The sequence below is a fragment of the Schistocerca gregaria genome, chromosome X, assembly GCF_023897955.1.
Source record: "Schistocerca gregaria isolate iqSchGreg1 chromosome X, iqSchGreg1.2, whole genome shotgun sequence".
NCBI lineage: Eukaryota > Metazoa > Arthropoda > Insecta > Orthoptera > Acrididae > Schistocerca > Schistocerca gregaria.
The window spans coordinates 727,584,159-727,606,429 of NC_064931.1; the positions used below are offsets into that span (position 1 = coordinate 727,584,159).

At 38.0% G+C, this 22,271-nt stretch overlaps 1 protein-coding gene across 1 annotated transcript in view; it reads left to right on the forward strand.

Moving 5' to 3' along the window:
• Nucleotides 1–22,271, forward strand: part of LOC126298972 (glutamate [NMDA] receptor subunit 1) — a 516,838-nt gene that overhangs the window by 489,526 nt on the left and 5,041 nt on the right. Inside the window, exon 17 of the mRNA XM_049990592.1 lies at nucleotides 18,663–18,916. Coding sequence (XP_049846549.1) covers nucleotides 18,663–18,916 — 254 coding nt within the window. The remainder of the gene's footprint in view (nucleotides 1–18,662; nucleotides 18,917–22,271) is intronic.

The following is a 22,271-nucleotide window of genomic DNA, read 5'->3' on the forward strand; positions in this document are numbered from 1 at the left end:
CGTCCGGCCATAGTGAAATGGTATCAACAGTTTGACCAGGGTCACACAGATGTGGATGAAGCTGATCAGGAAGGAAAGCCATAAACATCAGCCATAAACATCAGCCATAAAGGACAATATCCAGGCATCTGCGGAGGAGGGAGTGATTTTCTAATGATGATGATGTAACGTGGGGGCTTGTAATGGCTCCATGACCTACAGAGTGGATTTCTATCATTGAGAAGCTGAATGACTGGTAGAATTCTCCAACCATTGTTTACAGAGACTTGATGACTATGTTGAAAAATAGTCAAGTATCTGTGACACTTTGAAGTGTAGCACAGCATTCAAACAAAAGCTACTTCGCGTGCCATAATAATGTATAATGAACTTTTTAGCATCCTCTGATACTAATGTGGCACAGTTGGAACACTTATCTCACTTTAATTCAGCCTGCAGATGTCACAGCTTTACATATTATTGTATTCACCTACTTTAAGTGATAGCTTGACTTGGCTGTCTGCAGTTGTGCTTCAATTGTGAGAGCACAGAGGTCACAATGAAAGTTGGGCAACACAACATTAACTTTCACTATATTTTAACATAATTTCCATCACACATATAAGGATGTGCCAGGAAGAATAGTCAACATTCAGGGATATGACAAAAATGCTCACCTGAAGCAAAAAACTTCAAGTGGACATTTGCCCTATTCCAAATGGTCTCCAAGATAGAACATGCTTAATGCACATTTCCTTTTGGGCTAATGGCGTCTTACTCACCCAACCTCTTTTACATTTCATTCAAGCCCAACACACCTCATTGCTTTCAACCTCTTTGAGGTCGACAATGGGATACTGAACATTTAATGTGAACTCTTCAACAGCAGTAATGAGATATGTGCAATAATTCTTAGAGGTAAATGTGTTAAAAATATATATTTTTGATGCTTTGTAAACTGTATGTTGTAATGCTTACTAACTGTTATGCACGTGTACATGTATAAATCAGACAATGTGTTGATTACTACTTAGCACATAGCATAGATGCTGAGTTGCAGATAGGCACAACAAAAAGAATGCCAAACAAGTAAGCTTTAGGCCAAGCCAAAAAGGCGTTTATTGGAATTAGACAACATATACATACACATACGTACTCATGCAAACACAACTCACACACATATGACCACAGTCTCTGACTGCTGGGGCAAGAAACTAAATGAAATATGATAACTCCATAATGAACTGCTGGAGACTGTGGGTCCCTTATACCTATCAATAACTATAGGTAAGCACTGTTACTATGTGTTTGGCTTGGTATGATCTTAGGACTTCTTGCTAATGTCACAGTCTAATGCTATAATGAGGACTCCTGAGAGAATCTATACGTTTTCTCTTTCTTAGATCTGATATCCAGTTCAGCTGTGTACATAATTTTAACAAACAACCAATTTTTGTCCTCCATGTCCATATACATAGGATGTATAAAAACATGTTAGAAGCTTTATCAATTTTTTCTTGATGTCTTAACATTAAAAAGTTCATATGAACATGGCTGTGAAAATCCTCTATTAAGGAGGTATGAAATGATTTACCATTCACCCCATAAAAATGATGCATTTACCAAACAAATTCACAGGTATGAAAGGATTTATTACTCATAGTAAAAATATGGTACATTTAATGAACATATTTAGATTTAGAAGAATTGCTCAAAGTGACCCCCTCTCAAGGGATGAATCCCTTGAGCCTGCATTCCATACTTGGCTGTAAATTGTGGAAAATTCCTGCTGTGTTCTATATTTGGTCAAATCCATTTAGAATAGACTCCCACAGAAACACCAAGGATTTTAAACACCCCCAAAGGAATAAAAATCCACTGGATTCAAATCAAGTGATCAGGCAGATCATGCAAGTGATCCCTTCAACCAATCCACCTGTTTGGAAACTAGTTATTGAAATTTTGGTGAATAATCCATGTAATGTTATGTGGAGCACCATAATGTATAAACCACTTTCGTTAGATGATGACCAGAGGCACATCATCAAGTAAACAAAGCAACTCATGTCTGTGATACTGCAGATACATTTGCCCAATAATATGTTATGCCACACCACATGTTGAGGCTGAACTGCTGCTAATGTCTGATTTGCTGCACTTCTTGAAGACTTCCATGAGCCTAAATATGAGGGTTATGGTAACTGAAGATACCATCACATGGAAATTCATCCTTATCAGTGAATAGTGAAAGTCTGCCTCATTTAATCCATGCACCCATTGAAGATGGTAAGGATACAGAAGATTGTCATGCAGAATGTTCCAGACTGTCATGTGATTAATGCTTTCCCTTGTCACAACTTTCCTTGTACTAGTTGATGCATTTTCAGCCACAGTATGAAGAACCCAGTATTTAAAGTTGGATTTTCATACATTGTGTGGTCCCCCACCATCCACAGCTCTCTTCTCAAATGAGACTGTCTCTAGCAAGCATTATCTCTCCCAGGATAATGTTCAGCATAATGTTGATGTGCCATTTTGCGATCTGTCATTTCAGTCACCAAATGTGTCATTGTGATTTTTTGTGATGGAAGTTACTCTAAAACAGAACAAAAAACATTCAGACAAAAAATAAGCAAATACCATGAACAACTGTCAACAAGAAAGTGATTAAATGTAACAATTAAATGGCCAAAAGCTTTAAGTGTGAAAATATTATTGTTGTGCCTATCTGCAACTCAGCATCTCCACTATATGGTGATTAGCAAATTTCCTTCTCATAAATTGTTGCATTCCATTCTGGATTTTCCATTGTCTGAGAAAGTGATTAAAAATGCACAGTTGAAGTTAATTATACAACCAGGAGTCACTACAGGGAATTCATTTCATACCTTTCTTACAAAGGATTTTTGAAACCATGTCCATACGACATTTTTGTAATGTTTTGATGTCAAGAATAGAGTCTTAACATTTCTAACATGTTTTTGTATGACCTGTATTTTCAAAATATTTCACCATGTAACTATAAAATACTGAAGGATATTATTGCATTAACACTAACAAATAATAGGGCTAATAAACATTTACTGAACACAAAATTAGCAGTCCATTGAAACATATTAAACTGTCCATTAGTCTACAAAGGAAAACAATAATAGTTCCTGATTGAAATTAATTCAAGTCCACACATAACTTTTTTGTGTCTGTATACTGCAGTTTTATTAAGCACAGTCTCAGAGAAGTCTTATTTATTTATTTATTTAACTTCATCAGATTAGGACCTTCAGGCCCTCTGTCACATGGGAGTGGGGTTTCACATAAGTAGTATCTTTTTTACATCATAATTGGAAATAACAATAGTTGTAATATGACAAATAGTAATAAAATGATTTGTGTGTCTGTAGAGGCAATGTAAATAGTACTTATTAAGAGCCAATAAAATTAATAACGGCAGTACTTCTACCGCTGTTCCAATAATAATAATAACAATTATTATTATTATTATAGTGGCAGATATAAAAAGAATTTATAGATAGGTGTACAAAATATATATTTTCTGATGTGGCAAGTTCTGGAGAAGGGAAATTTAAGGAGACTGCACCAGCTAAGAACACTGGGAAATGAGGAAGATCTTGAAACTTCCTGGCAGATTAAAATTGTGTGCCAGACTGAGACTCGAATTCAGGACCTTTGCCTTTCGTGACCAAGTGCTCTACCATCTGAGCTTCCCAAGCATGACTAATGCCCCGTCCTCACAGCTTTACTTATCTCCTACCTTCCAAACTTCACAGAAGTTCTGGAGGAAGACTTGTTGGAAGAAAGAATATAAAGAGTTAATGAGTGCATACACAGACAATAGTACTGATTACTGTAGATATGTCATTACTAGACCACGGATTTTTAGGTCTTAAAAAAGTATGTTTTAGGCACCTAAAATAGGCTCCTTCAGTAGTTCATTTAGGCTATATAAAACCTAAAATAGGCTCTAATAAAAGTGATGCAGAGAAAATAAAAACAAATTAAAATACACAGTGTTGACAGCATGAACATCGTATTAGTCATTAAAACAAGGACGTATTAGTCATTAAAACAAGGAGAATTAATATTTACACAGTTACAGAGCACAGCAATCTACAACATTAATGTTGAACATAACTCCAAATATTTTTGAGTTCCGTAAAAAAGATGTGGTAATAGTTTAATTAATACATTCGTAGTTTCACATATTCTGACCATAGTTGGCTTCACAATAAATAGCCAAAATCTTTTCTAGGTTTTATAGTGAAAAACTGTGGCGCTTGACTGTCAGAATTCATTTATACGCTGAAAAAGAACGTTCCATATCAACAGATGTGACAGTGGCGTACTTCAGGTTGGACAGGAATGCTGCAGTCAGGAGTGCTGGATTTTCCACTAAGTATGTCGGCAGCTGCACACAACTCCTTCACGCCAGTGTTCTTCTGCAAAATCGTTTGCATTTTTGCCAGTACTTTTTCCCCTACTTCACCTGGCACTTCATTTTGACTTCTTCAAGCAAAGAAATACTGTCGTAGATAGGTCTCCCTGAGCCTTCTAATTGTGAAAATATTCTTGCCATAAATGTGTAGTGGGCCCTAATGCAAGGTAAGTCCCGTTTTAAAGAAGAATCTTTGAGTAACTCCATTGCTGCAGTTACGGATGCAGCATCCTCCGGTATATTTTCAACCACTTTCTGGACAGCTGAGAAATGCGTACTATAGTATTCTGCTGCTATCAGCCACGTGCCCCAGCGGGTGTCAACAGGCTCTGGCGGCAATGGGACATCTGGAAGCTGTTCTTTGAATGCCTGTATTCTGATGGTGCCTTAAAAAAAGTTTTCTTCACCATAGATATTACTTAATTTACTTTAGGAAATTGTAGCCTTACTTGGTCTGCTATGCGGTTGATCCCATGCACTACCCAAGTTATGTGCAGCATCAATGGGTAGAATACTTTTAATAGTTGAAACGCTGCTATTATATATGCAGCAGCATCGGGGACGGCCAGAAGCACCTTATTCTCATCCACTCTGTTTGGGGATAGCACCAAGCCAGCCCATTGTTCACAAACTGTGCTATTGTTTGTTGGTTAGTTTTTGCAAGTTGTTTTGAATAAATCAAATGAGCCCTGGATGGAGCATCTGGATCTAGCTTGCCAATAATCAGGTTTGCAATGTAACGGCCAAGACCGTCAGTAGTTTCATCCACAGAAATCCATATACAAGATTCTCCAACATCTTCTCGGATTCTGTGCAATGTGCACCGTTGTAAGCTGAACCCACATAATTCTGACCCTGCAGGAATAGACTGATGGCAATACTTCTCAAGAAAACCTCTGAAAAAAGGGTTATCTAGTTTCCGAAAGGGGATGTTTGCTGCCACAAGTGCATGACACAAATCACTGCAGAACTTGTTTTTTTCGGAGGATTCACCAGATTTATTGGTTAAAAGAGTTTGCTTCAATTTTTACTTTCGTTCAACATTAGCATTATGTGCGATTCCATCTTCATGCTGAGTTAAGTGGGATTTCTTAACACTCGAAACCTAATACGAGAGAAAAGGGAAATGCAGTTTAGAGTCGCATATAAAGAGTATTTCGTATTACTAAAGGATAGCGATAAAAAAGAATCCTAAGTGACAGGAAAATAAGAAGTCTAAGAAATAAATCAAATAAACTCCTTGTTGCATGCTTGGCAGAAAATAATTTTCCCATCTGTTGTATAACGCGGAAAATCTTGCAGCCACTGCCTTATATGAGTAGACTTTGTACTGGCTGTTTTCGGCATGGCGTAGTATTCTCACACAGAAACTAGAATTTATTTTGCACTTAGAACGTCAGAAATACTTAACTCGTCGGTCGCTACACAATGTACTGATTTGTTTTCGCTGGGAAAAAGTGAACGATGACCTGTCTTTTTTTCCTTTTACTGCGGTGCATGTGAGCGATAGGGGAAGTACAATACTCGTTGCTGGACATATGGCACCTGACAAATGGCCGCCCCTTCTGAACAAGCGAATGGAATCTACCGGTGCTTCAGATGAAAGCATCTCACTACTGGAAAATTATTTCTCGAACCGGAAAATTCACGTATAATACCTTTCAAGAAGCAGAGTAGTTTCATAGGACTGCCTGTAGACAGCAACGAGAAAATGCGCGAAGCGCAGTAATTTAGCTATAGAGGGCGTCTACGATTAACATTGTGATTTTTTAATCTGTGCTCAACTTAAGGCCTATGAAACCGTTTCTTTGTGAAAATACACAGCTGGCCAGAATCCTACGAACGAAATATTTTCAAATATTACACTTAGTGCTCCCACGATCGATTCTAATGTGTAACTCAAATCTTTGACCGGTTCCCATTCGCTCACCGAAGTTAAGCACTGTCGCGCTCGGCGCGTACTTGGATCGTTGACCATTCAACCGTGCGAAGTGCTGTTGGTAGTAAGGCAAGCAAAGGAAATGTAAACAGTCTCTAACGACCTTCGCCTTCGACGAGACGTAAAGCCCTAAGTGTACTTCCTTTTTCTAATCTTTGAAAACACAAGAACTCTATGTCAGATTAACGAAATAAGTACTATTTAGGATTTTGGTGCCGAAATAGGCAAAATTAGGCGTCAACGTCGAAATACGCAACTTTAGGTCCTATAGAACTAACGGTATTCAGTTTAGCTGGTCATGAAACGCATAAAAACCAACTTATATGCTAATTGGAGCTTAGGAAAAAGATAGGTTTTAACCTAAAGATCCGTGATCTATTTATTACATATGAATAATAAAACACCTATAAAGAGTATTTGGTATTAACAGGGATAGCGATATAAAAAATAAAAAAAGACCGAAGTGTTAGGCAAATACGAAGCATGAGCGCATATCAACTAGCCACCTTGCTGCACGCTGGGAGGAAAATATTTTTTCCCATCTGCCGTTTAGTGTGGAAAAACTTGGAGCCACTGTTTTATATGATGAAATAGGCACTTTTTAGGGTATTAAAGCCGAAATAGGCACTAACGTCGAAATAGGCTTTTTTAGGTCCTGTAGAATTAACGCTATTAAGTGTAAATAGTCATGAAACGCATAAGTACCAATTTTTATGCAAATAGGAACTCAGGAACAAAATAGGTTTTTAACTAAAATCCGCGGTCTCGTCATTACCTTTCTTTTGGAACTGGATATATCATTCAGTTCTCTGATGCAATGAGGCAGGTTATTCCAGTGTCAGGCATCTGCTACTGAAAATGAATTTGAGAAAGTGTCTGAACAGTGATGTGGGACAGAAAGGATTTTGCTCTGATGGCAATGAGTGTTTCTGCCATGTTGTTCAGACAAGAGCGTTAAGATTAAGGAGAGGTATGTGGGGCAGTGTACATTGATAACACAGTAGAGGAGATAGAGTGTACAGAAACCACTGTGCTTGTCTGTATGCAGCCATGATAGCTGTGCATATGATGGTGATATATGGTCAAAGAGTTGAGAGTCACAGATAAATCAGACACTGGCATTTGTAACCTGTTCCATGTCCCATGAGCTTTCCTGGGAAAATCCTTACAGGATAACATTGCTGTAATCAATAATCTGAAGTGTAAGTATTTGTACAAGTTTCTTTTTCAGGTCAAAGATGCTAATGCCTTTTTCCACATTGCAGCTATGTGGTTAGACCAATTTAGATTTTCATCTATTTTTATTCCCAAACTCTTTGCTGAGGGAGAGAGGTTGATATTTGCCCCGTTTAGGATTAAAAATGGTAGGGAGTCCCAATATTTTGAACTACTGAGCCTAGAATGACAAAACAGTATCACTTGGATTTTGAAAAGGTTGAGCTTTAACCCTATGCTCTGTGCCCATTTTAACAGTGCCCACAGGTCAGTACTGAAATTCTTGACAACTCTCTTCAGGTTTATTGGTTTTGCACTTAGATACAACTGGACACCATCAGCATATGTGTGATATTTGCAATAGGACAAAGGTGGTGGAAACAACACGATCATTAAATAGAAGCACTGTACATAAATCTTACACCAGCCAGATACCAGACCCATCACTCTTAAGTCACAAAGCAATCAGAGAATCTGGCAATCCCTGTCTAAATCTGTTCAAGGTAAACAGCAACTGCAGTCATAATTCACTTTATAGAGGTAGAGGCAGATAGCAGCAGCTAATGAAAGAAGACAGAGTGAACCAGCTGCTGGGTGACATTATATTGGCCAGATACAGAATTCCATGTGACTGGCCTGTGATATATGTGGCTTCCATGTCAGAAGGGCCCTTGGTGGATGTTGCTGATGTCATGCATACTAAAATACCCCTATTTTCCATTTTCATGTCTAGTGGGAGTTCCTGAAACCTTCCTTCAATGAAATGAGTGATATCATAATGTAACATTCCTGAGAGGCATCTAGGTATGCCAGTGATGATGGTGCCTGATCTAGAATATCCTCCATGGGCCCAGAGTCCTCCAGGAGCAGAGGCATACCTGCAGGATGTGGCAGATCAATTTGACAATCAATATCCATGGACGTGCCCCTCAGCTTGTAGTAAATGGGAACCAGGCAGACAACCTCTGTAACCAAGGAGAGAAGAGTGCCATGAAATGGTTGTGACAGAAATGATGGTGGACTCAGTGACAAAGAAGATTGCTCACCAGGGTTCCACAACCAGAGCTAATTGTGATGTTGGTAAAGTATCCCAAGTACCATAGCCAGTAACACAACCTGCCACAAGCCCCAGATCCACTCCAGATTTTGCCCAAATATGCTTGCTCACACTGGGACACCCACACAGAATAGTGTGTTTTGCATATGTTTCATGTTCCAGTCCTGTGAGGGCACACATATAAGAGCTCCATCAGGATTCAACCCTTGATGGGTATGTACTTATAAGAGGCTATAAAGGCATTTGGTGCAGAAGCTGATTTGGAAGGTCTTAAAAATTTCAAATTTGAATTTTTGAATGTATGAACGAAATGTTCTGTGAACCAATTTGAGGCTGGGTAGAATAGCAGCTTGGCAAGATGTTAATTCCATTGTGAGTGTAAAACTTTTCAAAATCTGTAACTGTAAATTGTGGACCATTGTTGGTTATGAAATCCATTGCAAGGCTCACATCATGACCACTGTTGTTGCCTGCTGGATGTGGCTGACATATTGGAAGTGAGAGAAGGAGCCAATGATGATTAACCCCCATGGACCTCACAAAGCCAGCATGAACTCAGACCCACAGTTGTGTCCATGCTGGTCACATAGAAAAATACTGAGGTTGGGAAGGCTGGTGTGTCTGGAAAACTGCACACTGTCAAACGACCCCTACAACCTCATTATCCAGACAATGCCAGTAGATGTAGTTGTGTGCCAGTTATTTCATACTGGAAATCCACCAGTGCAGTTACTGTAGGAACTGGAGCACGTGACATAGCATGGAGGATGGCACCATCACGTGGTACTGTTTGCTGTTTTTTGTAAGGAACACAACACCTTGCTGAACCTGAAGTTGGTGCCACTAATGAAAAACTAGTGAAACCTATGTGATTCCCTACCAGGGAGCTTCATAGGCCAACCCAACCAGATATACTGCAAGTCCACTGAAGAAGCAGGTCACAAATAGAAGTGTCAGCAACATCCCAGGAATTAATAGGGAACTTGTTGAGTGAATGCTCCAGTTGGCTGTCTAACTGAAAGCAAATTGTCTCCTAACAGTCAAGTACAGGCTACAGACCTGCTGGAAGGCAGGAGAATTTCATATGTGTCAGCAAGTTGTGCACAAGTTTATGTTATTGTTGTAGTCTTCAGTCTAAAGACTGGTTTGATGCAGCCCTCCATGTTACTCTATCCCATGCAAGTCTCTTCACCTCTGAATAACTACTACAACTTACATCCTTCTGAATCTGCTTATTGTATTCATCTCTGGGTCTCCCTCTACAATTTTTAACCCCCACACTACCCTTGGCATCTCAAAATGTGTCCTATCTACCAATCTCTTCTTCTTGTTGGGTTGTGCCACACTTTAGTTACATGATCTACCCATTTAATCTTCAGCTGTCTTCTCTAGCACCACATGTGAAAGTTTCTATTCTCTTCCTCTCTAAACCATTTATCTTCCATGTTTCACTTCCATGCATGGAAACACTCCACACAAATATATCATGTTATTTTGCTGCTCAGAAAACAAACCTCATCTACTCCTTTAAGTGTCTTGTTCCCTAATTTAATCCCCTCAGCATCACCTGATTTAATTTGACTACATTCCAGTTTGCTTTTTTTGATGTACATCTTATATCCTCCTTTCAAGACACTGTGCATTCCATTCAACTGCTGTTCCAACTCCTTTGCTGTCTATGACAGAATTGCAATGTCATCAGCAAACCTCAAAGTTTTTATTTCTTCTCCCTTAACTTTAATGCCTTCTCCTTATTTTTCTGTGGTTTCTTTCACTGATTGCGCAATGTACAAATTGAATAACATCAGTGATAGGCTACAAACCTGTCTCATTCCCTTCTCAACTGCTGCTTCCCTTTCATGCCTCTTAACTCTAATAATTGCTGCCTAGTTTCTGTACAAATTGTATATAGCCTTTTGCTCACTGAATTTTATTCCTGCTGCCATTAGAATTTCAAATAGAGTATTTCCCTCAACACTGTCAAAAGCATTCTCTAGGTCTACAAATGTTAGAAATATAGGTATGCCTTTCTTTAACCTATCTTCACAGGGCAAGTACTGCCTCATGTTCTCCTACATTTCTCTGGAATCTAAACTGATCTTCATGTGCAAAGAATTCATGTTAGTATTTTGCAACCATGAAATATTAAACTGATAGTTCAGCAATATTCACACCTTTCAGCACTTGCTTTCTTTGGAATTGGAATTATTACAATATTTTTGAAGTCTGAGGGTATTTCATCTGCCTTATACATCTTGCACAACAGGTGGAAGTATTCTGTCAAGGATGGCTGTCCAAGGCTATCAGTTGGGTTGGCCTATGAAGCTCTCATGGGGCATTGTTTTGGCTTAAATCTTTCAGTGCTCTCTCAAATTCTTATCATGGTATCATCCCTCCCATCTTATCTCCATCTATGTCCTCTTCGATTTCTATAACATTGCCTTCAAGTTAATTTCTCTTGTATGGGCCCTCTACACATTCCTTCCACCTTCCAGCTTTCCCTTCTTTGCTTAGGACTGGTTTTCCATCCGAGTTCTTAATATTCATACAGCTGTTTCTCTTTTCTCCAAATGCCTCTTTAATTTTCCTGTAGCCAGTATCTAGCTTCCCCCTAATGAAATATGCTTCCAAATCTGTACATTTGTTTTCTAGCCATTCCTTCTTAGCCATTTTACACTCCCTGTTTGTCTCATTTTTGGACATTTGTATTCCCCTTGGCATACTTCATTTGCTGCATTTTTATGTTTTCTCCTTTCATCAGTTAATTTGAATATCTCCTGTACATCCCTGTTAGCAGAGTGGTCAGCACAGCAGAATGCCACACCAAGGGGCCAAAGTTTGATTCCCGGCTGGGGCAGGAGACTTTTTCTGCTCAGGGACTGGGTGTTGTGTTGTCCTCATCATCATTTCATCCCCATCTCCAATGCACAAGTTGCCCAATGTGGTGTCGAACGCAATAAGTACTTGCCCTCGGTGGCTGAACTTCCCTGAATGGGAGACTCCCAGCCCACAATGCCGTACACTCATTTTCATTTTCAATATCTCCTGTGTTATCCAAGGATTTCTACTAGGCCCTGTCTTTTTACCTATTTGATCATATGCTGCCTTCACTATTTCATCTCTCAAAGCTACCCGTTCACCTTTTACAGTATTCTTTTCCCATCTTCTAGTCAATTGTTGTCTAATGCTCTGTCTGAAACACTCAACCACATCTTCTTCTTTAAACTTATTCAGGTCTCACCTTCTCAATTTCCTGCCTTTCTGCAGTTTCTTTAGTTTTAATCTACTGTTCATAACAAATACATTGTGGTCAGAGTCCATGTCTGTCCTTGGAAATGTCTTGAAATTTAAAATATGGTTCCAAAAGCCCTTTCTTACCATTATATAATCAGTCTGAAACCTTTCACTGTCTCCAGGTCTCTTCCATGTATACAACATTCTTTCATGATTCTTAGCAATTATTAAATTATGTTCTGTGCTGAATTGTGCCAGGCAGCTTCCTTTTTCATCCTCTTCCCTCAGTCCATACTCACCTACATTTTGTCCTTCTCTTCCTTTTCCTGTTTACAATCACAATTAAATTTGAGTAGTCTTCACCTGGAGATGTGAGGAACTATTTTACTTTCAAAATATTTTACCCAAGAGAATGTCATCATACACTAGAGTTGCATGTCAGTGGGAAAAATTACAGGTGCAGGATGTAGATTCCATGCACAACACAGACTTCACCTGAATGGCTTGAAGAAAGAATATCTGGCAAACCTGATAACCAAGGAAATAAAAAAACCACCAAAATAAATTCAAACCCAAAATGATAATTGCATCAAAGTCACCAGACTCCATAACGAAAACACTTCATAAAAAGGTAAAAGCTTTAGAACCTCATCAGGACCAGCAAAGCCTGTAAAAAAAGATGAAGTTTAATAGAGAGAACAGTAGACAGTGATTTCAACGAAAAGAGAGCTACAGTTATTCATCATCCAAATATTATTTTAGACAAAAATGAGAAGACTCCAAGTTCACAAGAAAACACAGCAGTAGTGGCAGAACCAACATTTGAAGTGTCACAAACAGCATCAACATCATCATCATCATCATCAACAACAACAACAACAACAACAACAACAGAAATTGTGGTATTAAGTACATTTCCAGCAGGACCAATTGCAGCAACAAGCAACTCGCCACAGCCCAATGTACAGGTACATCCTGGGAGGTGCAGGAAACCTGTCTTTCTTAAGGATTTTTGGTATCTTACCAGGACACAGGAACAAATATGACAGCACAAAACGTAAATAAAACTGTAACCAGTTCTCACCCTATTCATCTACAGATTTTAAGTCTAAGTACTTAGTGCCTTAGAAATAAATCACTACAACTTGAGGTAGCAATGAATGATGCAAACATTGACTGCATGTGCATCATGGTGCATTGGTGCAGAACTTCTGAACTATGTATCATTAATATTCATCCATATAAGTTGGCAAGTCAGTATTTTAGGGAAAAAATGTCAAAAATGGAGGTGTATGCATCACTAAATCAAGTATCAGGTACAAAAGAATGTGTGAAGTTGAATTATTGAGTGTGGAAAATCATTTTGAAGCAGCAGCTATACACTTGTATGAAATACAGGGAAAAGTCATAGTAATAGCTATATACAGACCACCTACTGGGGACACAGACATATTCATTGATGAATTAGAAACACAGCTTAATATTCTTTTTAATGAAAGAGCCACTGTAGTTGTCTGTGGGGATTTCAACATATATCTTATGAATGAAAGTAGGCTAAAAAATCAATTCCTATACCTATCATGTAGCTTCAATCTGTTTCAACACATACACAAACTCACAAGAATAATGTACAATACAAACAGTCTTATTGATAATATATTTTAAAATGTACAATCCATAGAAGTAGAAGTAACAAATACTGATTTGGGACTATCAGACCATATTGCTCTTGTCCTCAAAATTCCTTTAGTGCCACTGCAAGAGAAAAAAAGAGAACTTCATGTATAAAAGAAAATTTTCCACTGAAAACTGTGTATAATTTACAAATATCCTAACTAGTGAGTCCTGGGCATAAGTGCTGTCCCTACAAATATGAATGATGCATATAACACTTTTTCTTCAGTTTTCATGGGATATTTTGAAAACTGGTTTCCAAAGAAACTATCAAGAATCACATCACATCACAATACAAAGCCAAGTTCTTGAATAACAGTTGACATCAAAACTTCTTGTGGAACTCTAAAGAGACTAAATTCAAAATTGAAGACATCTACAGATCCACAGTTCATAGAATATGTTAAGAATTACAAGAGGGTATATCAAAAAGTAATTGCCAAGGCAAAATTTATGAGTTATGACAACTTCTTATTAGCCACACCGAAAGGTAACCTGTTATCTTGATATAGTTCAAATAAACTTTTCAAAAGTAAAATCTTCCTTAAGTCTTCATCAAAATGCAACTGAAAAATTGCCTCTACAAGATTGATTTTAGAAAATAGATTTTGTTCTGAAAATATAGAAAGAAGTTCATCTGGATGAGGTAAAGGATAATAATTAATGTCTGCTTGCATTTCAATCATTTCCTTGCAGTCTCTGTACAACCTAAGGGACCTCCCAGACTTCCTAACCACCACTAGACATGAAGTTGACTGGCTGTAGGAAATGAGGAAGAAAACCTGTTGTTGTTATCCTGTGCCTAGTTCAATCTTAACCTCATCCTTGATGGCTAATAGAATTGGGACCACTTGGCAAGATCACAGACTTGCTGTTGGCTTTAAGACAGTGTGTGACTGACAGTCAACTCTGGCCCCCAAACCAGGTTCAAAGAGTGGCACAAACAGCATATCAATTGTAGTGATGAGCCAATGGACTGCACTTCATGATGTAATGAATATCTAAAGGCAGAATATGCACTGAGGCAAAAATGATCTCAACCATCTGAAATGTTACTAATTTCAATCAGCTGTGGCCATTCCTAGTGCATATTTTGATACTGCATACTTCTGCAGAATGACCTCTTCAGAAAGACTAATAACACAGGTCTGCAAAAAAATATTTTTGAAAGTTGTTTGAAATTTGATAACTGACGTTTATGTACTTTTCAGCGCTGATTTCAAAAATGTAATCCATTTTTTCTATAATGTCAGGTTTTCTCACAAAAAGGGGAGTATATTTGGGTGTAATAACAAAATTTAAGCAATTTATCGCATTTTTACCGTTATAAAATTTTATTTTATTTATAAATCATGTTCAACTACATTTCCAGTACACTTCCAATTCTCTTTACGCTCATAAGTCCTTATAATAACACTTTTGCTTTCTGTCATGGCTTCTTTTATTGCTTTTCCAGCTGTGGACTCGTTGAGGATCATATCTTTCTATCATCCAGCAGTAGTCTGCTATCATGTTGATAGTCCATCTTCCTTGATATCTCCTTTCCATTTCTTTGATATCTTGGTGGAATCTTTTGCCCTGTTCTTCACTGACATCACCAAGGTTTGCAGGGAAGTAGTCAAGATGTGAGTGGAGAAAATGAACTTTAATGCTCATGTTACAGCTCAGCTTCTTAAAGTTGTTGAGCATGTCTGCGATGATTGTCTTGTAGTTTGAATCTCTTTTGTTTCCTAGGAAACTGGTAACAACTAATTTAAAAGATGTCCATGCTGCCTTTTCTTTTGTTTCCATGAAAATGATGTACTCGGAGCCAAAGTATGTGTATCTTTCAATCTAGATCCTAAAACTTCTGCCGATTCTTTAGAAAGGCCTAGGTCTTTAACTAAATTGTTCAGATCAGACTGTGAGAATGGAACGGGGTCAGTTGTGCCAGGATCATAGCAATCTCTGTCTTCTTCGCTATCACCTTGCTGAGCCAATGGCTCGTGATCATGTATATTATCCAAAGAATCTGGAGGAGAAGGTTTTGGTAATTCAGGTCCATGAGGAACAGAGTGAATGGCTGATTGAATGTTAGGTTAGGAAATATCCTTTTTGTTCTTCAAATTGAAACCTCGCACATTGCAAGAACAAAATTAGCTGTTGTCACTGTGATTTTTGGGCTCCCTCCAAACCACTGGTATTCCAAAACATAAGGACTGCTTTTTTTACATTGAAACCATTGCCTCAATTCTTCAACACACACTAAACAAACTTTGTGTGGGGCCCAAGGCTTATCTTGATTGCATAACTTTATACCAAGATAGGCAAAATATACTTTTTCAACAAAATTGGAAATGTTTCTTTGTTACTTTTTAATGGTATATTTACCACAAATGTAGCAGAAGCAATTTGGTGAGTTTATACATCCTCTGGTAGCCATTGTCCACTGTCCATAAAAAACCTTCACAACACAAGAAAACAATCACTACTTTAAAGCACTAGTAACAACACCACATGAACAGCACAGAGTGAAGAAGTACTGTGAACTGAAGGACAATAGCAGAAGCTCACTGCTTGGTGATGGTGAGGCAAAGAGAGCATGACAGACAGGCACTGACATGAAAATGCTGCTGTTTTCTCCGAATTACTCTTTACTTTACGTATATCTAGCATAAAAATAGCTATATAACAGTTTATGGACATCCTACAAACCAAAATTCAAACTCACAAGAGCGCTGAAATATTGAAAAAAGCTGAAACTAGACACACTGTTTGTGGAATAACTGTATGTGATGGAATTTTTTCACTATTTTTCACAAAATCAGCATTGAAAACACTATAAAAATCACTTAATAAATTTGAAACAATTTTTATGTAGCAGACCTGTGTCCTCATTATGTGGACATTCCTACTTGGGATGCAATGGGAAACAGTCTGGGCAGCTTGAAAACAAAGCGTATGACTGTGACACAATGCTTGGTATTAGCAGGGGTCTGCACAGAATGATGCTGGTCGGCCACTGTTAAGTGGAACTTGTTTACCACTTTAGATTCTGTTATGAACTCCCACTTCACTTTATCACTCCACTTCTGGGCAACACATGAAATGTGAAAATCCAATAAAAAAGTTTGTAGTGTAGCTTTTCATATTTCAAACATCTGACATATAGTGTTGTAAGAAATCTAGGCTTCCCACTGCTACATGCATTTTGTTGGAAAATGGTTGAATAATCTTAGATAATAAATACAATGTGTCAGACAATGGTAACAAAGATGGATTGGACAATGGAGCTAACTTTTAAACCAAGTAATACAACTGTGGATTTGTCAAATGCAAAAACATCTATTGACAATCTAGATTTTTGATTTCACTTGCCTGTAAAATCAGCACAAGGCATTTTCAACATACTTCTAAGTTTTCTAACACAAAATTAATGTCCTGTAACAACAATTCAGTGATATTCCATACCATGGCTTGTATCTTGTTAGTGGAAGATCTCTTTCACAAATGAGTTACACTTATCCAGTATTTTACCAATGGACATAAACATGAAACATTTTAACAAAGAATTTAGTTCCTTCAAATTAAAGTAAGTTTTCGTTTTAACACTCAGCTATTTACATATACTAGTAATTCTAGATGTGGTTGTGAGCACTGCAGAGGTTGTTATATTTTTCCGTCAAATGTAATGTAATTTTTGTTTCTGTGTAGTTATCCTGTTGAGGTGGCATTTTATCAGGAGTTATGCATGTTTTCCTCATATAACTCTAAAGTAATTGCATTGTCTACAAAATTTCTGATTTAGAACAAACACTATTTTTTTCACAGCTCATAGACACTTTCAGAAGTACACACAGTTTAGGTGTCACTCCATCATTAATCTAATTCCCTCAGATAGTAATTACACTAGTAACAGAAACTTTCCTGGCAGATTAAAACTGTGTGCCGGACTGAGACTTGAACTCGGGACCTTTGCCTTTTTGCAGGCAAGTGCTCTACAATAAAGCTGTGAGGATGGGGTCTGAGTCATGCTTGGGTGGCTCAGATGGTAGAGCACTTGCCCGCGAAAGGCAAAGGTCCCGAGTTCAAGTCTCGGTCTGGCACACAGTTTTCATTTGCCAGAAAAGTTTCATAACAGCGCATACTCCACTACAGAGTGAAAATATCATTTTGGTGTACACTAATAACAGGTATAACATTGTTTGTTAATGTGTGTGTTTTGGCAGTAATATTACAGGGTTCTTAACAAAATGTTTCCAACATATGAGGGCATGTTGAAATGTAATTCCCTGGAATTTTTTATGTAAATACCCTTAAAGCTTTTTGAATAAAATAAATGTCATTAACATTCTACATCTTTGTTTTTCATGTCTACATATTTGCAGCCCTCTGATGCTAGAGGCCTCTGAGCTGTAGTGTGTAACATGGTGGTGTGTAATAAAATTACATAAATGCTTGAGAAACAGCATACTATAACTGAGTTTCAAATTCAGAGAGTTCACTCACACATGGAGCAACTTCTCCTTCAGCTTGACAATGCCAGACCCCACACAATTGCTGTGACATCAGAAACAATACAATGCCTTGTGTTCCCTGTCATCAGTCATCCTCCATACCGTCCCAACTTGACCCCATCTGGCTGTCATCTGTTTGGAAAATTTAAAGAACACCCTCAAGGATTTCACTTAAATACTGATGATGGATTGCAAGCAAAGCTGAAGCTGTGGCTGCATCAGCAAAGTCAAATGTTCTGTAGCGAGGGTGTCAACAAACTAGCCTCTCATTGGGAGAAATTAGTGAAGAGTTTCCACATAAAAATTTGGAGACATTACTTTTCAACATGCCCTTTTAATTTGTGGATTTATGGACAAAGTTTGCAGTACCTAGGAGACATCAGAAACATATATAAAGCAGGAATGAGTTTGTTCCAACTAAATAAATAATCTAACAACATTTACCAGTTAAAAGTATCGGTATACAAGGAAAACCACATGTTGAAGAAGAATATAATAAACTCACAATAAGAATTGTATTAACATTTCCATGACAATTTCCTACTGATGTTCTATGCATATTTTAATGTTTTGTTGAATACTACAAGAAAATTATTATATGTTTATCTTTATCAGGTGGTTTCATGGAAAGTTTGGATAATCGTTGGATCCTGCAAGGAAATTTACAACAATGTGAACAGTTTGAAAAGACACCTAATACCTTAGGTTTGAAAAACATGGCAGGTGTTTTCATACTAGTTGCTGCTGGAATAGTTGGTGGTATTGGGCTTATAATAATTGAAATGGCCTATAAGAAACATCAGATACGGAAACAAAAGAGAATGGAACTAGCTCGCCATGCTGCAGACAAATGGAGAGGTGCCATTGAGGTAAAAAATTACAAATGCTCTATAAAGTGTTTCTGAAAGTTTCTGTATTTCTGTGACAGACTAATTTTGTTTACAATTAATAATTTTAACAAACTTATGCTTTGGTTACACAGGCACATAAATTGTCTGGCAGTGGACACAAATTATTGATGCAGCAAAGAAGATGAAACATAAAAATTATGTCAGTTTAGAGTTTTCTCTGATGTATTTAAAAGTTTGAACACCATTACTGAAAAGAGTTCTGCACCATTTCACTGACGTGTTGTGCTTAATAATTAACTTAGGAGTTAGTACTACAGCACATTATGTTGTACTGGGACCACTGTTAGAATGTAAACTAAAGTTGCTCTAATTGTTTGGCCAATGTACTCTCCAAACTGTCAAAGAGACAAATGAAGTCAGGGTGTAGTCTCCTTGGTGTGTTTTACCTGTGATATGCAAGGGACATTGAGTGGAGAAGATGTAGGACTGTAATATTGATAGTGGTGAGCCACAGATTAGGCTGACTTTGTGATGAAACTTTGACGTGATTTGGATTTGGAGTCTGGTACACTTATGGTATCAGCATTGTCTACTGGATTGAGACATGCCAAAGCAAAAGCAAGTCTCACAACAATGTTACATGGTAGTGGTCAGCTAGCAGGATAACAGCAGTTGTGGGTTGAGTCCATTGGTAGCCACAGAAAAACAGTGATGGCACTTGATGTAGGTTAAATAGTAATGGCACAATCTTTGAAAACATTACCCTGGTAGTGTGCTATCAAACAAATTGTCTCAGCTACCATTGTTTTACTGCTTCATCTGATATTGAGGAAGAGTTGTGCCAGGGAAGGGGTGGGGAATGGAGGGAGGTGGAGAAGGGGGGGAGTAGAGAAAGATTTCATTGGCTTCTGCCTTCCTTGAATGCAACTGTCACTTCATGTAGAATGCTGGTCCCGCATGGCCATCTGTCAGATGATATGCCCTCTCAAACATGGATTTAGAGTTCAGCATCACAATAACTTTGGAATCACACACTCTTGGCAATTTCACATACCTCTCGCAGAACAAAGCAAAAAATTGGGTTGCCCTCAGGGGATGTATCCTGGTATGTCCCTGCAATTCCCATTTCTGGTGTCAGTTCTATATTTTGCCTGAGATGGGCCACGTTCTTCATCTCTGTAACATGGGTTGAAACCAGGGATTGGAAATGACTAGGAAGACACAGTACTCTGTGAAGATATTGCCTAAATAGAGTACATGCAATTAGAATGTCAATACTTGATGCTTTGCATGACCCAACAACAGTTTCCAGGATCCGCACCTTCCACGTCCAAGGATTTCAGGTTATCAGTGGATAATTCAGCTGAAAATTAGGTTAATGCCATGTTGCCATACTGTGATCCCAAAGATGCATAAAAAACAATAAAGTTCATGATTGTTGGCAATGTAAAATTTCAACAGCGCCTCTTCTATTTAGCAGGGTTGTCCTATAGGTACTATTTTGACTTTTTCTCTTGACTTAGCACAGATTATTTTAAACATTTGGTTTTCTAATGTCCTTAATAGTCTTTCTGTTTCTCCATTTGACTGGGAATAAAATGGAGTTGAGGTAATTGTGTGATTCCGTTTTGCACACAAAATTCGTAAAACATGGGGATGACACTGAAAAACATTGAGAGAGCATCTACAACGAACAATCACAAGGGCCATAAAAATAGCTAATGAAGTTCACATGTATTCTTTCCTATGGTTCTGGTGAAATGGACAGTAGGGATCTGTCCTTGGATGCTGGTTGGTGCTTCACACAAATTTCACACTAACGGGCTGGCCACTCATCCTCAGTATGGTCACAAAGCTAGTAACTGTTTCATACGAATGATGCCCCAGTATCCCAACATAAATAACCTCCTCTTCTCTCCTCCCCCTCCCCTCTACCCCCACATCATCAAACTCCTTTATTAGCCTTCTGTCGGGCGCAGTGTATGTTTCAGCGAGATCGGGTGCGGTGTATCAAATTGATCACACTGTTTATTCACGTGAACATTTATTAAATTCTGTTCACAAAACATATTATAAGTGCCAAATATATTTAAAGAAAGACAAAGATGACATACGAGCATAACTGCAGTAGAAATATTCATCATTCAGATTTCTTATTGTCAATGTTGGGCTTTAGTAACAAATGATAAAAACGTCGCTTTTTCATTTGCTTCTTTATTATATTTCACTAATAAAACACATTACAAATGACAATTATCTTTACAGAAAGGCTATTATGACACTGGAGCAGAACAACAATGATATTACAACTCATTCATTTGTTTCATCGTCACTTTTTGACTGTGGTAACAAATGCAGAATTTTTCCACATTCAGAGCAAAAAGGTTCAATGGGTATCAAACAGATAGGTTTCTGACACATTTTGCAACAATATTTTGTCAGTCTTTTTTTCTGTGCAGGTATTACACCTTTTCCTCTTGATCCTAGTCCCTTGTTCTTCGTTTCTGCTTGTGTCTTCTGCTTCTTCTTCACATGTTGGCCTATATTGTTGTAGCCGCAGTTGAAGAGCTCTGTGAATTCCTGAAGTGTCCAAGCATCTACGAACCAAGTGAGGTAGAACTAACGCATGTGAGAGTTGCTTCAGGAATCCTTTTCTTCAGGTAAAATTTTCGTTGTTGCCATAGTAAATTACTTGTGAATTAATTCTACCCATATTGATCATTGCAAAAAATATGACCATGGGCCAATGGCACACATTTCTTGCTACATTGTATGAAGCGGTCAACTTATCTGTAGTGTCGACTCCACCTTTGGTGCTATTGTAAAATGTTACAATGGATGGCTTCTGTTTATCTCCAGTGTCATCATCTACTGAATTATCTTCATGCAAACTTGATGTGAAGATAACACACTTCCCCTTTTTAGGAATGTAGGAAACTAGAGTACAGTCTTTCTTGAAGCCAAAAAGTGAACTATGGACAGCCCTGCCTTTACTGGTAGCAAACTCCAGAGGAATCTCACACTCGCTTTTCTTCATTGTCCCAACAAAAGAAAGATTTTTTCTTCTTAGCTCTTCTATCATACCAATACTAGTAAACCAATTGTCTGCTGTCACATGTTGACCTGACTGATAAATTGGTTCACATAGTCGCAGAACAACATCTGAAGGTTTATTGCTAATGTGGTACAATTCTTCTGGCTGCAGCTCAGCGTATATTTCCAGATTATAGAGATAAAATACTTGGGAATCCACAAGAGCATATATCTTAATTCCATATTTGTTTGGTTTGCTAGGTATGTATTGGAAAAAACTGCACCTTCCATGGAATCCTTCAAGTTTCTCATCTATTGTAACATTTTCTCCAAGGGTGTA